General features: G+C 40.6%; 1 protein-coding gene and 1 pseudogene across 4 annotated transcripts; both read right to left on the bottom strand.

The window, feature by feature from the left end:
• Positions 1-3,322: 3,322 nt before the first annotated feature.
• Positions 3,323-6,696, bottom strand: LOC124043002 (putative nuclease HARBI1). Of its 4 annotated transcripts, none has more exons than XR_006840239.1 (9): positions 5,950-6,041; positions 5,686-5,862; positions 5,534-5,595; positions 5,354-5,451; positions 5,000-5,274; positions 4,885-4,920; positions 4,233-4,787; positions 3,843-3,954; positions 3,323-3,748 (listed from the first exon to the last, which is right to left on the bottom strand). XR_006840239.1 is itself a non-coding variant. In XM_046361175.1 (7 exons), the coding sequence occupies exons 1-6, from the start codon at positions 6,472-6,474 to the stop codon at positions 5,182-5,184; spliced, it is 651 nt and encodes a 216-aa protein (XP_046217131.1). In that variant the 5' UTR covers positions 6,475-6,696; the 3' UTR covers positions 4,794-4,920; positions 5,000-5,181. The 4 variants fall into 4 exon arrangements, 2 of the variants coding, with proteins under 2 accessions (XP_046217132.1, XP_046217131.1); XR_006840240.1 differs by adding an exon at positions 4,049-4,163 and having other exon boundaries at positions 5,686-6,035; XM_046361175.1 differs by lacking the exons at positions 3,323-3,748; positions 3,843-3,954; positions 4,233-4,787 and adding an exon at positions 6,317-6,696 and having other exon boundaries at positions 4,794-4,920; positions 5,362-5,451; positions 5,950-6,020.
• Positions 6,697-7,854: 1,158 nt separating this feature from the next.
• On the bottom strand, positions 7,855-13,162 carry LOC124044210 (annotated as a pseudogene).
• Positions 13,163-15,746: the final 2,584 nt, after the last annotated feature.

Raw genomic sequence — 15,746 nt, 5'->3', positions numbered from 1 at the left:
TGCAAAAGAGCAGAAAAACCTAAATGGGGATGAGGTAGGTAGTTGGTAGGATGGGCTATTTACACATGGGCTGTGTACAGCTGCAGCGATCGGTAAGCTGCACTGACAGCTGACGCTTAAAGTTAGTGAGGGAGATATAAGTCTCCAACTTCAGTGATTTTTGCAATTGTTCCAGTCATTGGCAGCAGAGAACTGGAAGGATTGGCAGCCAAAGGCAATGTTGGCTTTGGGGATGACCAGTGTAATATACCTGCTGGAGCGCATGCTACGAGTGGGTGTTGCTATGGTAACCAGTGAGCTGAGATAAGGCGGGGCTTTACATAGCAAAGACTTATCGATAAACAGGAGCCAGTGGGTTTGGCGACGAATATATAGCGAAGACCAGCCAACGAGAGCATACAGGTTGTTGCGAAATAGGAAGCGGATTCTAGATTGAATTTTGGATTGGAGATGTTTAATATGAGTCTGGAAGGAGAGTTTACAGTCTAGCCTGACACCTAGGTATTTGTAGTTGTCCACATATTCTAAGTCAGAACTGTCCAGAGTAGTGATGCTAGTCGGGCGGGCGGGTGTGGGCAGCGATCGGTTGAAGAGCATGCACTTTGTTTTATTAGCATTTAAGAGCAGTTGGAGGCCACGGAAGGAGTGTTGTATGGCATTGAAGCTCATTTGGAGATTTGTTAACACAGTGTCCAAAGAAGGGCCAGAAGTATACAGAATGGTGTTGTCTGCGTAGAGGTGGGTTAAAGAATCCCCTACAACAAGAGGACGTCATTGATATATACAGAGAAAATAGTCTGCCCGAGAATTGAACCCTGTGGCACCCCCATAGAGACTGCCAGAGGTCCGGACAACATGCCCTCCGATTTGACACACCAAACTCTATCTGAGAAGTAGTTAGTGAACCAGGCAAGACAGTCATTAGAGAAACCAAGGCTGTGGAGTCTACCAATAAGAATGTGGTGATTGACAGAGTCGAAAGCCTTGGCCAGGTCGATGAAGATGGCTGCACAGTACTGTCTTTTATCGATGGCGGTTATGATATCGTTAATGAGGAGCATCCACACGCTGCACTTGACACATTTATGAAATTGCCCATTCCAGTTACTAATAAGCACGCACCTATTAAGACAATTATTGTAAAAACTGTTAAATCCCCTTGGATTAATGAGGAATTTAAAAATTATATGGTAGAGATGGATGAGGCAAAAGGTATGGCAATTAAGTCTGGCGGCCCAACTGATTGGCAAACGTACTGCAAATTAATAAATCATGAGACTAAACTAAATACAAATAAACTATACTATGAAACAAATAAATGATTTTAAAAAGTTTTGGGGCACCTTAAATTACATTTTGGGGAAAAAAGTCAACTCGGCTCCTTCATTCATTGAATCAGATGGCTTATTCATCACAAATCCCACTGATATTGCCAACTACTTTAATGACTTTTTCATTGGCAAGATAAGCAAACTTAAGGATGACATCACTACTTTTAATTATGAGAGGTATTAATATATGCCATTTAGCAGACGCTTTTATCCAAAGCGACTTACAGTCATGCGTGCATACATTCTACGTATAGGTATTGACATGTTGAATGCACTGAGCTGTCTGTCTAAACTACTGGCACACAGCTCAGCCACCCATGCATACCCCACAAGACATGCCACAAGAGGTCTCTTCACAGTCCCAAAGTCCAGAACAGACTATTGGAGGCACAACAGTACCACATAGCACCGTGACTATATGGAACTCTATTCTACATCAAGTAACTAATGCAAGCAGTAAAATTAGATATAAAAAAACAGATTAAAAAAAACACCTTATGGAACAGCGGGGACTGTGAAGCAACAATGACATTGGCACTGGCACAGACACATGTATATATATACACACACACACACACTATACATACACATGGATTTAGTACTGTAGATATGTGGTAGTGGTCGAGTAGGGGCCTAAGGACACACAGTGTGTTGTGAAATCTGTGAATGTATTGTAATGTTTTTAAAATTCTATAAACTCTTAATTTTGCTGGACGCCAGGATAAGTAGCTGCTGCTTTGGCAGGAACTACTGGGGATCCATAAAATACAAATACTGATACTTCAGGTAAATGGATAACTTCAGTAAATTCTACATTCAACCTATACCGTAGGCCTAAAGTCTACTGCTGTAATTCACTACTCTAGCCCTATCTATTGTATGATCTCGAGGGCGTTTGAACATCACAAGCTTTAAAGTGGCAACTGTGATCTGGGGCCTGTTGCACAAAACTAGGATAAGGGATTAAGCCAGGATATCTTGGTGATCCTGGCTCAATTGATCCGTAATCCGGTTGCACTAAAGATGGATAGGGGGCAGGAGGATATGTTATGGTATATATTACCATGGAGATTTATTCTGTGGAGCTAGCCTGCTCCAGACCAGGCTAAATTCCAGGATCTATTTATCTCATCCCTAATGTCAGTCAGCAGTCACCACAAATGGAAACCAATAGTTATTTCACTGCTCACTATACATTGTTATCACATATAACTAGACCCACTGTCATTATTTAAACGTTTGTGATCATTAATTTCAATGAGTTTGGATAAAAAATGATTTTTAGATGTTGCTATCATTAGATAATTTACAGTTTCCCATAGACTATATATAAAATGATAGAATATTAGGGCCACAGAGGGAAAAAAAGACAAGTCATAATATTGTAACCAGTTGTTTTAAAGGAGGACAGTTGTTAAAATGACAGATGCGGGGCATTTCGTGAAATTGTACTTCAGTATGGTTTCATAAACAAAGACATGCTGATGTGCCAGAATATTAAGTATCACATTGTCATAAGTATCAAAACTGTAAAAACAATATGTAGCTTTTCTGCAGAAAGAACCAGCCTCATAAATTTATGACTTTATCCTTTTTCTTCAGTGTGGCCCTAGTACTCTGTCATATAAACAAATACACATTCCATATGAATATAAAAACACAATGTGTAACATTATGTTCCTTTATTGAATAAGGACAAAACAAAGCAGGTAAACCATCAGCTCCTTTCGAAACTGAAGTCACAGTGACTCTACAAGATGGAAAGCACAGAATCCAAGCATATTATACAAAATGATACATACACATTCAAAGGTCTGTATATAACACACCCGGCATGTCTGCACACTAAAATAAATGCAGGACAAATCCATACACATCAACTGAACAGACAAATGAATGGATGCAGTAGCCTCCCTGCAGCCTTGTATTACACACAGTATACCGCACAAACATCATAAGAGGCCAAATTCGTAAAAAACGAACCCAAAAAAACCAAATTCCTCTGCCACCGCAGGACATATTTAACCAAAATTGAAAGCACACATACTAACTAAAATAATTCAACACATATTGGTCCCTCAGCAGCCGACCACTGTCGTCATCAGGGAAGATTGCCGGATTGTCCCAGTCCATGGCTGGTGGCACTCTGGGGGCCCTCTCCTTCCTCAGGCAGGCCACATTGTGGAGGACAGCACAAGCCACAGTAATATCACATGCCCTAACAGGGCTGACCCTTAATTTGTGAAGGCAGTGAAAGCGTGCCTTCAGGAGGCCAAAGGTCATTTCAACTCTGGCCCTGGTCCTGGCATGGGCATGGTTGTAGGCCTGCTGTGCTTCCTGGGGGTCTGTGAAAGGTGTCAGGAGAAAAGGCTGGCAGCCATACCCCCTGTCTCCCAGCAACACACCAGAGAATTCACCTGTCAACACAAAATCTCATCATTACTACCTCATAAACACAGTGATATTCTTGACACAGCCATGATGGTTATAAATAGGGGTTGTGTGGCTTACCTTGTGATAGGCACTGATAGATTTCAGAGGCCCGAAAGATTCTGGAGTCATGGACTGAGCCAGGCCATTTTGCCACAACATTGCTGATCACACAGTCAGCATTGCAGACCATCTGAAATCATAAGATGAGGAATATTACACCAATCAATGCACATCACTGGCAATGCAGTGTTCGTCAATGGACAATATCAAAAAGTTATGTTCACCTGAACATTAATGCTGTGAAAGGATTTCCTATTCACAAAATCGGCCTCATGGGCACCTGAGGGGCTTTTATCCTTATGTGTGTGCAGTCCACTGCACCAATGACATTGGGGAAACCTGTCACACAAAGTAATGAGTATCCTACTATGTGTTAACAGTTGTCCTGTAATTTGTAGATCCTCTTACCTGCAATCCTATAGAACTCCTCTTTGATGTCACAGAGTCTTCTGTGGCCAGGGAAGGAGATGAAGACATCTGCTAATGCTTTGATAGCCAGACACACACTCCTTATTGTGCGGCAAATTGTGGCCTTGTTCAGCTGTTCTGCATCCCCCACTGAGTACAGGAAGGCTCCACTAGCAAAAAAGCGCAAGGCCACACAAACCATTTGCTCCACACTCAGTGCATGGCTCCGTGCAGTGCGGTGCTTAATCCTGGGACCCAGTAGTCTGCATAGATACCTGATGCCATCTGCAGAAAACCTGTATCTTTCATATAGATGGTCGTCAGGGAAGGCCAGTGGGTCCAACCGGTCCCTGAAGACCCTTTCTCGCCTGAAGGCTCTCCTCAGCACAAGTGCTTCTTCATCCACCACATCTCGCACAAATGGGCATGCCATTGTCAGAGCAGAAAGAAACACACAATTTTGGGCCTTCATATAGGCTAGTGGCCACACCTGGTGCTGGGGGGGTGGGCAAAAGAGGGCGATGCCTTATAACGATGACTTGGTTGTACTGATTGCTGGGAAAATAAAAAAACCTTAGAAAGATGCCACCGTCCTGTGTGCTCACAATAAGAGCTCATATGTCATGGCTCACTTGACTTTACGAGAATATACCTAATTTTTATTTTGAGCTGTGTCATCTTCTTGGAGCTGGGGGAGGAAATACAAATAATGATTAATACATTTGTGTTCCAGTTAGCATACAGTGTACATTGAAGGCATATCTCACCTCCCTCTCAAGTTTTTTTATTTCAAGGTCCAGTTTCCTAATTGTCCTCTTTTTTATTTCAGACTCCAGTGCAAGATTTTCCATCTTTTTCTTCTTGTACTGAATGTCTATGTCTGCCAGTTCTATTTGGCGCCGGAGGTGGTTGCCATACAAATTTCTGATAGCTTGTGAACACAATACAATTAGCGCAGCTGGAATTTGGCAGGATGTGGTGTCCTTTTATTAATACGCACTATGTTGCCAGGCTGGTTTTCCCACTGTATAGCATCTGGGTCCTGTAAAATAAATTAGATTTTTTGATTTTGATGAGGACTCCTCACCATTGTAGAGTAAATAGTACTTTCACAGTCTTACCATGATACCTCATGCCTTCTGGAATCCAGAGAGATGGTCTCCTCCTCATCATCATCGTCTCCATCATGTGCTGTTGCTGCTGCACTGGGGCCTTCACCCTATCACATTTAATCGGATTCATATTGAAGCTAGTAGACAAGACATGCCAGGCCTACAGTATGCCTTTGATGGAGTACTCACTGGATCAGCATCGTCTGGTGCTTGTGCTGGTGGCTCTAACAGGAACACAGTGCTGTCAGACACTGCAAGGCAATAGGTAAACCAAAGTCAGACAGTCCAAATTGATTCAATATGAATGTGGTTGTATCCCATGTAGAGATGGAAGGACATACCTTGAATGAAGCGGGTGGCATCTTGGGAGGAACCTATGCTCGTCTCTTTCCCCCCAGGGATCCCCTCTAAGACGGGCCTGCCTTTATTTAGCTCCAAGGCGATGTCCTCTGCTGGGGTAAGGTCAGCCTTTGGTGACCCACCACCCGTGCCTTGTCTGTGGGTATTCTTTTTCACTGCTAAAACAGTACAGACAATGTGTGAGCAGGCACCTTCTGGGTACAATATATGCTTGTGCTTTGTTAAATATTAGTCAGGGACCATACCATTCTGCAGAATGTTCTTGTATTTGATTTTGACCTGCTGCCATGTCCGTTTTGGCCCGTTCATGTTTAATCTACACACACACACACACACATTTAATGGAGTCACACTGCAAAAAATTGAGCGTAGTACTGAGCGTAGTAACGTTAAATAATAATGTAAGGCTTTAATAATAATTTATCATAGCTTTATACAGTGTGATGGACTTACTTTACACAATTTCACCCATATCTGCAGTGCATTTCAATTAAAAATTTAACCGTTTCATAATTACAGTACAACTGCGTTTTTGGAGATGTGAATTAAATATTTGAATTGTAATTGTGATGTTTCAGCGGAGCGGTGAGTGTGTAATTGTGCACTACTTACGCATACAGGCGGTCTGCAATACTTTGCCACGCTTTTTCTCTTTGCTTTATCACTGTGGCGGTGTTGCCTTTCTTCTTAATTATATCTTTTACCTCCTCGTATGCCTCCATGAGGATTTGTGCTTCCGACGGGGAAAAGTACGCGGCTCTAGTTGCCATGGTAAATCAGTTAATCTGTGATCTGTGGCGGGGTCTATTTGAGTGAGCCGTGAGCGCGCACCTATCCAGGATTGGTTTCACCTGGCTTAATGAATCCGTGTCTGCTCATCCTGGCTTGGTCTTTGTGCAACCAATTAAGCCTGGACGCACATGTTTTGGCTTCATTGAGCTCAGCTGAGTCATTTATCCCGGATGTCTTAATTCTACTTTTGTGCAACAGGCCCCAGGTGAGACTTTTTGTTGTTGTCTAAATAGAGTGCTTGTTTCGCGTTCCATCCTGGTAACAACCAATGCCAGTGATGAGCCTTTATGTTAATGTTATGGATTTACACACAAAAGACTGGCCTTACTTTCCACGCTTCCATAGAGTGTGTAGGTGTCATAATACCCATAAAACCTAGCAGTCAAACAGGAAAATGGTTCCAATCGTTTTTCCACCATAACATTTTCCCATAGGAGATTTTAGAAACACTTCGAATAAGGGCTGTGTTTCATGTAGGCTTACACTGGCGTGACATTTTGATAACCATGTAAATCTCTCTCGGACCAGGTGACTTATCAATATATTCAGCCTTAGGTATTCTGATTCAAAAATGCTAATTAGCATCAAAGTAGACATCATGCAAAACTGTAAATCCCTGCAGGCTCCTGCATGTCATCTCTAGCTGACACCTTTGCTAACAGGTATTGTGTCAATTTAAAACTTGCACAAGACAGTTCACAGAATTGTCCATTTAAAGTGAAAAATGTATGGTGGAAAAACGATTGGAACCTTTTCCATGTTTGACCACTAGGTTTTATGGGTATTATGCCTCATTTGGCGGTACTCTGTAGCAGCCCTCCCAAACTCGGTCCTGTGCCCCACCGGGTGCACGTTTATTTTTTTGCCCTAGCACTACACAGCTGATTCAAATAACCAACTCATCATCAAGCTTTGATTAATTGAATCAGCTGTGTAGTGCTAGGGCAAAAAACAAAACTGATCTGGCGGACTCACTAAACACACATGCTTAATTTGTAAATAATGTCTGAGTGTTGTGTGCCCGACTATCCGTAAATTAAAAAAAACAAAAATGGTGCCGTCTGGTTTGCCTAACATAAGAAATTTGAAAATATTTTTTACTTTTGATACTACTCTATCTTTTATCAATTACATTTACATTTGATAGTTAAATATATTTAAAACCATATAGATTTAGATTTTTACTCAAGTAATATTTTACTGGGTGACTTTCACTTTTACTTGAGTCATTTTCTATTAAAGGTACTTTTCTTTTACTCAAGCATTACAATTGGGTACTTTTTCCACCATATCGTGTTCAGTAGGGTGAAACGTTAAAACATGTTCGTAATAGCAATAGAGACTTCACTAAAACGTATAGGAGACCGAGTCATCACATTACAGCAAAACATGGTTTATTCAACATTCCTTTCCAAACTAACCATACCTGTATCACTGGTGAACGTCATAGTGTAAATATTGCTTGTTCACAAAGGCATTCATACTGAATGGATTGCGCTCTCTCTCTCAACATGCGGACGGACACACAGCGCCCCCTAGTATTGCTTGGTGGTTTTGTCTTTGGAGTGTTGAAATTATGTAATGCAGAAGTACACAACTCACGGTCCTCTTGGGCCACAGTCCATAGCTGCAGAAAGTAGTTTGGGGGGGGGTTTCCGGCTCTAAAGATGTCTAGATTGGTCCGCTAATACAGGACTAGTAAAGGCCCAGTACTCTACTTTTGTGAACATTTTTTAACTAAATGTATTTGAGTGTTTACCAGCATTTGTAATTTCAGTCTGATAATTCTGTACAAAACAGTTAATCTGAATATAAAAAGTACTTGCTTGATATGTTTTCCAGTTTCTTGAAATACTTTGCAAATGCAACGTATTTCTATGTGAACACTGAAATGGTCTATTCATTCCTTTTTCATAGACTCTTATCCAGAGCAACTTACCATAGTGAGTGCATACATTCTCATACTTTTCTTGTACTGGTCCCCAGTGGGAATCCAACCCACAACTCTAGCATTGCAAACGCTATTCTCTACCAACTGAGCCACATCCCATCCTCACAAACCACTTGATGTCTCCGTGTACTCAGTTACTGTATTGGTCATTGTTTTTTTTCTTGGTGATGGAAAGTCTACCGGTACAAACCTAGTTGACCAGCCTATATACAATACAGTAATGTACATTTACATTAACTGGTTTGTAAGGATGGTAAATTAATACCGCACAAAAACTGGTTGTTTTCGATGTCATTTGATCAAGAAAAAATATTTAATGTGATGTGGATGTTTTGTGTCTTTGCCCATAACCCTTCACCTTTTGATGTAAATGTTTGAGGACAGGGTTTTGTTCATTTCTGGATTCCATTAGAATGACAATCATAGCAAAAGGCACAAGGCAACAACTTACAATTCCAACTATTGAATCCTGCAAGATACTGTTCTTAATTATACAACTACATTTTTTGCCAAAGCAGAGATACTTATTATTTTTTCCCCCCATGCTACAGACGTCTATATTGGTCTGCTAATACTAGTAAAGGCCCAGTGCACTACTTTTTATAATATATTTTATTTAAAAAAATGGTATTCTGATTTTTCAGGGGTATTCTGATTTTCCAGCACCCTCAGCACCCCTACTCCCTGCGGCGATGCCACAGTCCTGCTTTTAATTCATGCCTTGCATTTAATTTATCAATTTGTGTCATTTGTTTGGCCGGCAGACAATGCAGCCCTTGAAGACCTGATTTTTATTATTTTATATAATCCCCCCCAACACGACCGGGTAGAAAATAATAGTATTTCTGCCCTTTGCGGTCCAGAAAGAGCAGTCCTGCCCTACTGTGCATTCATTTGTGACTATGTTTCGTCATTTCTCCAAGACAGAAAGAGAGAGGGAGACCGTGGCTGTGCCAGGGGATGTAGCTCTCTCCTTTTCTCTTATTCTGTCCTGGAATACTGAGATTCCAAAGGGAGCATCGTCTGGAACAATGATATTCCAAGGCCTCTGGGACATGTACTGCTGGAGTCACCAGCTAGCAACGTGCACATGGCGATTGTCATCAAACAAGAACAAAAATAAAACTCAAGAGTTGATTTCCTGTGTTTTCCTCTCACTCCTCCCTGATAGGTGGTTACCTGATAATTGTGCAGTGTCACATGTTTCAAGCGTTTCACTGTTTTCTCTTAAATTATTTTTAAAATCCTACAAAGTTCTACCCCTCTTCCAAGAGCTGGGTTGTTATTAGTGGGTTTTGCGTTTGGATTCCGTTATGATCGGCCCGGCGAATTCCACAAAGTCGTCTATGAGAACTGGCCAGGCCCCTGACAGGAAGGAAACATATGATTAGAGGGCATTTTACTGACTGTCTTGCTCCAGGTAGAAGTTGCCCGAAGCACATATCTGAGAAAAGCAGGCTCTCTCTACAACTTAACTGTCAGCATTGGGGAAAAAGGCAAAACTGACCTTAAATCAGTGTCTAAGAGCAACTTCATTCTGGATCATCTAGAGCAGTGGTGACCAAACCTGGTCCAGGAGAGCTACAGGGTCTGCAGGCTTTTGTTTCGGCCCAGTACTGAATCACCTGATTCATCTAATTTACAGCTCATCAGAACCTTGATAAGCTGAATCAGGTGTATTGGTGCTGAGCTAGAACAAAAGCCTGCCCACTCAGTAGCTTTTCAGGTCCAGGGTTGATGACTACTGCATTCTGCCATTGTGTATATTCAGTTGAGGGCAATGTTGCACTGCACTTTTGCAGACATTAATAAACCATGACTACTCTGAGCCCTACCAAATACACTCCAGGTAACCAAGGGTTTTAAACTCACCCTCCTCGTCGTAATTTGACATGTCATCTGCGATTATGTTGCCAAAATCCAAGAGTAAGTTCCACGTGTCTTTGGGACTCGACCTTTTGTGGTGTTCCTACGTAAAACACGAGAAAACCAGACATTTTATACATGTACTTTTCTTAATACTAATTTCTGTGTTCTATTTATGTGCTTTTCTATGAACCAATTTCTGTGTTCATGCAAGTGAATGACTTGAACGAATCCTCACTATCAGTAGCTGAAATTTGGCAGTACGCCCAGAACCTTGTTTAGAGAACGTAAGATATCTCAGTTTCAAGGTGTCAGCTTAGAGAGAAGAAGCCTCGTGAGGTATTGGTCGGTTACATGTTATGAAACTGTATTGGTTGGTCACATGAATGAAACAAAATGGTAATGATTCATTCATTATGCTAAATCATGCAAATATAACTTGTCTGTGTATAGCCGTATATAAGACAACTGCTGGGACTGCCCCAGCAGAGCTTCTGTCAGACGTTCACTATGGTGCATTAAATTTGTTGGAACCTCTCCAGCGAGCTGACAAAAAACAATGATTCATTTAAGATTGCCTTAGAGTGTCCCTGTGTAGGAATTTCCACAACAATTGCACAGTAGAAAACAAGACACAGGATGTACCTAACAAATAGCATCAAATGTAATGCTAGATAGGGATGCATAGCATTACTCACTCACCAATAGGAAACTGTTCCAGAGGCCCAGGAACTTAAAATGATCTGTCAGTACCAGGTTCCAGTAGGCCACAGCAATCTCTAGATCTGAAACACAGCAAGAATCACACCTTGCTATCTCACTGTAGTTGAATCAGGTGTGTTCTCACTTGGTTGAAACAAAAGCCTGGGCACTACCCTTCGATGTCCTCAGGACCAGAGTTGAGAAACACTGATGCAACTACATCACAGTAACTCTTGTGAACACTGATGTAACCAACTCATCTGTGCTGACCTAAACCCTTCTGTCCAGGGTTCTTGGCAAAGTTGAACGTGAACTGGTAGAAGTCCTTGAACTTGACGCTGTCTTTCAGCTCCTGTTCTAATCTGGGAAGAAGAGCCTTCAGCTTCTCTGGGCTGTCGCACCTGGAGAGAAGAGAAACAGAGTGGGCAAGTCAGTGGATATCTCTATCAAAAGCATACCACAAACACCCACACACAAACCTCATCTAATCCAGGAGGTTCCTAAACTGTTCTTGTGCTACAATCTACTACCCATCATTTGGGTTCCCCAGGGCCATGTTCTGTGGGCACAAACAGGATAACCTTTTGTTGCAAAAGTTGTCCAATAAGAACACTTATTTTCAATATCCATTTAAAAACAAGTTAAATGTAAATGTAAATGACTCAGAGGTAACCTATGCTGACTTGGCTTCATACCAAACATGAAGACACAGTATTAATAATGCAAATGTTGACTTAGTCAAAATATAGCACTTCACCCCACCATGGGAATAAACACTTACAACCCCACAAAAACATGCTCTGGCTATAACCAATATCACACTGTCATGCCCCCAAACTGAGCTGCGTCGCAGAGTGATGACATCACCACGCGCTCAGCCCAGTTCAGACATGCCGCCAAGGAACTCCTTCTTGCTGAAATCGCACTGGGTGGTGGCCCAGAACTTCCACTCCACCACCAGGACTCTGATGCAGGTCGGGTCCAGGGTGAGGTCATCGCAGAACTGCTGTCGATGCCAATCTTATTCTCATCCTGGGGATCTGTGGAAATACATGTGTATATAAACGCTTAATAAACACACACAGTCCAGAAATCACTATCGTAGGGATCTGAGAGACCACAAACACACATTTCCTCTTCTGGTGAACAAGATAAGCAATACAATGCATAACACCAGAAATACATAATACACACACACTTACGAAACCATAACAGACACACTATCTTTGACACACACAATCTCTGCGTGCTCTATTCCTCCAGAACTTCCCCCACTTGCCTTTGTAGCAGTTGTAGAGCTGTTCCAGCTTCTTCTCCAGAGAAGATTGCATGGATTCCTTATAGTAGAGGTCTGGTTCTGGAAGTATATATAAAAAGTAGTTGTCTGTGACCACCTCTAGTTTCCAGTCATTCTGGGTCAGGCAGTAAGAGGCAGTCTTCTCCTCCGCCTGCGTGAAGGACATGAACTGCTGGACCTTGTCTCTCTGCAAAGACTTCAGCTTATGCTGTACGGAGACAGGACTGTCAGACACAAACAGGCAAGGCAGCACCGAAAACAGGATGCACACACACATTGAGACGCACACCAGGATACACAGGGACACACACACATCCATAGACATTCAGGCCGAGGTCATGCAGAAACAAGGGTAGATGGTCACAGACAGACACTCACTTTGTATACTGATGAGATATAGGTTGAAAAACAAACAGCAGCCAACAGACAAGCAAACAAGCTGTGGGCAATACTTTGCAAGGCAACTATTCTGAGAGTGGAGAACGATGGGTAAAGCACAGAGGATGTGCTGTGCATCCCAGAAGATCCCCAGCATTTGGTGCATCAGGTGGAATGTAATGTAACATGTGTAGGAGGATGCCATCAACTAGTTCAGGGTGTCCAATGGTCCCAAACGCATCATACTAATAATTCCAGATATACAGGTGTTATGTCCAACTTTGCAGAGTAAGCAGATTGTGTAATGATGTGACTAGGTGCATTTCAAACTGCGTGCATGCACAATGAAACATGCAATGAAGTCCTGCAGTTCTTCAGGAGACTGAAAAGATTTTGCATGGGTCCTTAGATCCTCAAAAAGGTTCTACAGCTGCACTATCGAGAGCATGCTGACTGGTTGCATCACTGCCTAGTATGGCAACTGCTCAGCCTCCGACCGCAAGGCACTACAGAGGGTAACTCTGTTATCATCTATGCATAGTCACGTTAATAACTCTACCTACATGTACATATTACCTTGACTAACCGGTACCCCTGCTCATTGACTCTGTAGCCCCCTTTATATAGTCTCGCTATTGTATTTTACTGTAACATATGTAAAATATGTATATACGTACATATGTGTGTGTATATATATATATATATATATATATATATATATATATATATATATATATATATATATATATATATATATATATATATATATACACACACACACGTATATATACACATGTATATATATGTATATATATATAACAGTGCAGTTTAATATATATACACATATATATATAGACAGATGTGATTTTTTATTTTATTTATGTTTTTACAAGCGGTAGATGCAATTTTCAAGAGTGTCTGCCCCAGATAGTTTCCTTAGAGACAATGAAAATAATTACCAAGATGTCGTTGATCCGATTGAGGAAATGTGGTTTATTTGAAAATAACTACCAAGATGTCGTTGATCCGATTGAGGAAATGTGGTTTATTTGAAAATAATTACCAAGATGTCGTTGATCCGATTGAGGAAATGTGGTTTATTTGAAAATAACTACCAAGATGTCGTTGATCCGATTGAGGAAATGTGGTTTATTTGAAAATAACTACCAAGATGTCGTTGATCCGATTGAGGAAATGTGGTTTATTTGAAAATAATTACCAAGATGTCGTTGATCCGATTGAGGAAATGTGGTTTATTTGAAAATAACTACCAAGATGTCGTTGATCCGATTGAGGAAATGTGGTTTATTTGAAAATAACTCGTTGATCCGATTGAAATGTGGTTGAAAATAACTACCAAGTGGTTTATGAGGAAATTGGTTTATTTGAAAATAACTACCAAGATGTCGTTGATCCGATTGAGGAAATGTGGTTTATTTGAAAATAACTACCAAGATGTCGTTGATCCGATTGAGGAAATGTGGTTTATTTGAAAATAACTACCAAGATGTCGTTGATCCGATTGAGGAAATGTGGTTTATTTGAAAATAACTACCAAGATGTCGTTGATCAGATTGAGGAATGTGGTTTATTTGAAAATAACTACCAAGATGTCGTTGATCCGATTGAGGAAATGTGGTTTATTTGAAAATAATTACCAAGATGTCGTTGATCCGATTGAGGAAATGTGGTTTATTTGAAAATAATTACCAAGGTTGATCCGATTGAGGAAATGTGGTTTATTTGAAAATAATTACCAAGATGTCGTTGATCCGATTGAGGAAATGTGGTTTATTTGAAAATAATTACCAAGATGTCGTTGATCCGATTGAGGAAATGTGGTTTATTTGAAAATAATTACCAAGATGTCGTTGATCCGATTGAGGAAATGTGGTTTATTTGAAAATAACTACCAAGATGTCGTTGATCCGATTGAGGAAATGTGGTTTATTTGAAAATAATTACCAAGATGTCGTTGATCCGATTGAGGAAATGTGGTTTATTTGAAAATAATTGAGGAAATGTGGTTTATTTGAAAATAACTACCAAGATGTCGTTGATCCGATTGAGGAAATGTGGTTTATTTGAAAATAACTACCAAGATGTCGTTGATCCGATTGAGGAAATGTGGTTTATTTGAAAATAATTACCAAGATGTCGTTGATCCGATTGAGGAAATGTGGTTTATTTGAAAATAACTACCAAGATGTCGTTGATCCGATTGAGGAAATGTGGTTTATTTGAAAATAACTACCAAGATCGTTGATCCGATTGAGGAAATGTGGTTTATTTGAAAATAACTACCAAGATGTCGTTGATCCGATTGAGGAAATGTGGTTTATTTGAAAAAATAACTACCAAGATGTGGTTTATTTGATCCGATTGAGGAAATGTGGTTTATTTGAAAATAACTACCAAGATGTCGTTGATCCGATTGAGGAAATGTGGTTTATTTGAAAATAACTACCAAGATGTCGTTGATCCGATTGAGGAAATGTGGTTTATTTGAAAATAACTACCAAGATGTCGTTGATCCGATTGAGGAAATGTGGTTTATTTGAAAATAACTACCAAGATGTCGTTGATCCGATTGAGGAAATGTGGTTTATTTGAAAATAATGACTTTTTGTTGATAACATATTGTTGAAAGCACGAAGGCAATATTATTCCCTGTGTTGATAGGGGAGTAGGCTAGTGTACTATAACGCAATTTGATGTGCTAGTATTATTTATTTAATGGATGGATTAAATTGTAAATGATAATATACACACGTGGTGCTATAGGATCTATACATATTTTACATTGTAATACACTACCCCTACATGCCATTGTGTTCAGGAGCTACGGGTTTATTTTTCCACTGTCACTATAGGCCTACACATTCACACTCAAACTGAATTGAATGGGGGATACATACCTACTTTTCACTGAAGAACGGAACAAGGTACGACATACAGCTTCGATCAAAGACCTTAAAATCATGCCTGACCAGATCAATAGAATAAGAACGGTATCCTAATATAGTGTGCAAACAGGAGTAGCCTGTAGTCTACAA

This window comes from Oncorhynchus gorbuscha, linkage group LG09 (genome assembly GCF_021184085.1).
Source record: "Oncorhynchus gorbuscha isolate QuinsamMale2020 ecotype Even-year linkage group LG09, OgorEven_v1.0, whole genome shotgun sequence".
Lineage (NCBI taxonomy): Eukaryota > Metazoa > Chordata > Actinopteri > Salmoniformes > Salmonidae > Oncorhynchus > Oncorhynchus gorbuscha.
This window is presented reverse-complemented; position numbering and strand designations above follow the sequence as displayed.

Excerpts from the sequence above, each read along its gene's own strand:
- LOC124043002 (XM_046361175.1), bottom strand. The coding sequence starts at position 6,474 with ATGGCAACTAGAGCCGCGTACTTTTCCCCGTCGGAAGCACAAATCCTC. Across the intron at positions 6,021-6,316 it reads ATTGCAGACCGCCTGTATGC|ATTAAACATGAACGGGCCAA; the intron begins GTAAGTAGTGCA and ends GTGTGTGTGTAG. Across the intron at positions 5,596-5,685 it reads TGCCACCCGCTTCATTCAAG|TGTCTGACAGCACTGTGTTC; the intron begins GTATGTCCTTCC and ends ATTGCCTTGCAG.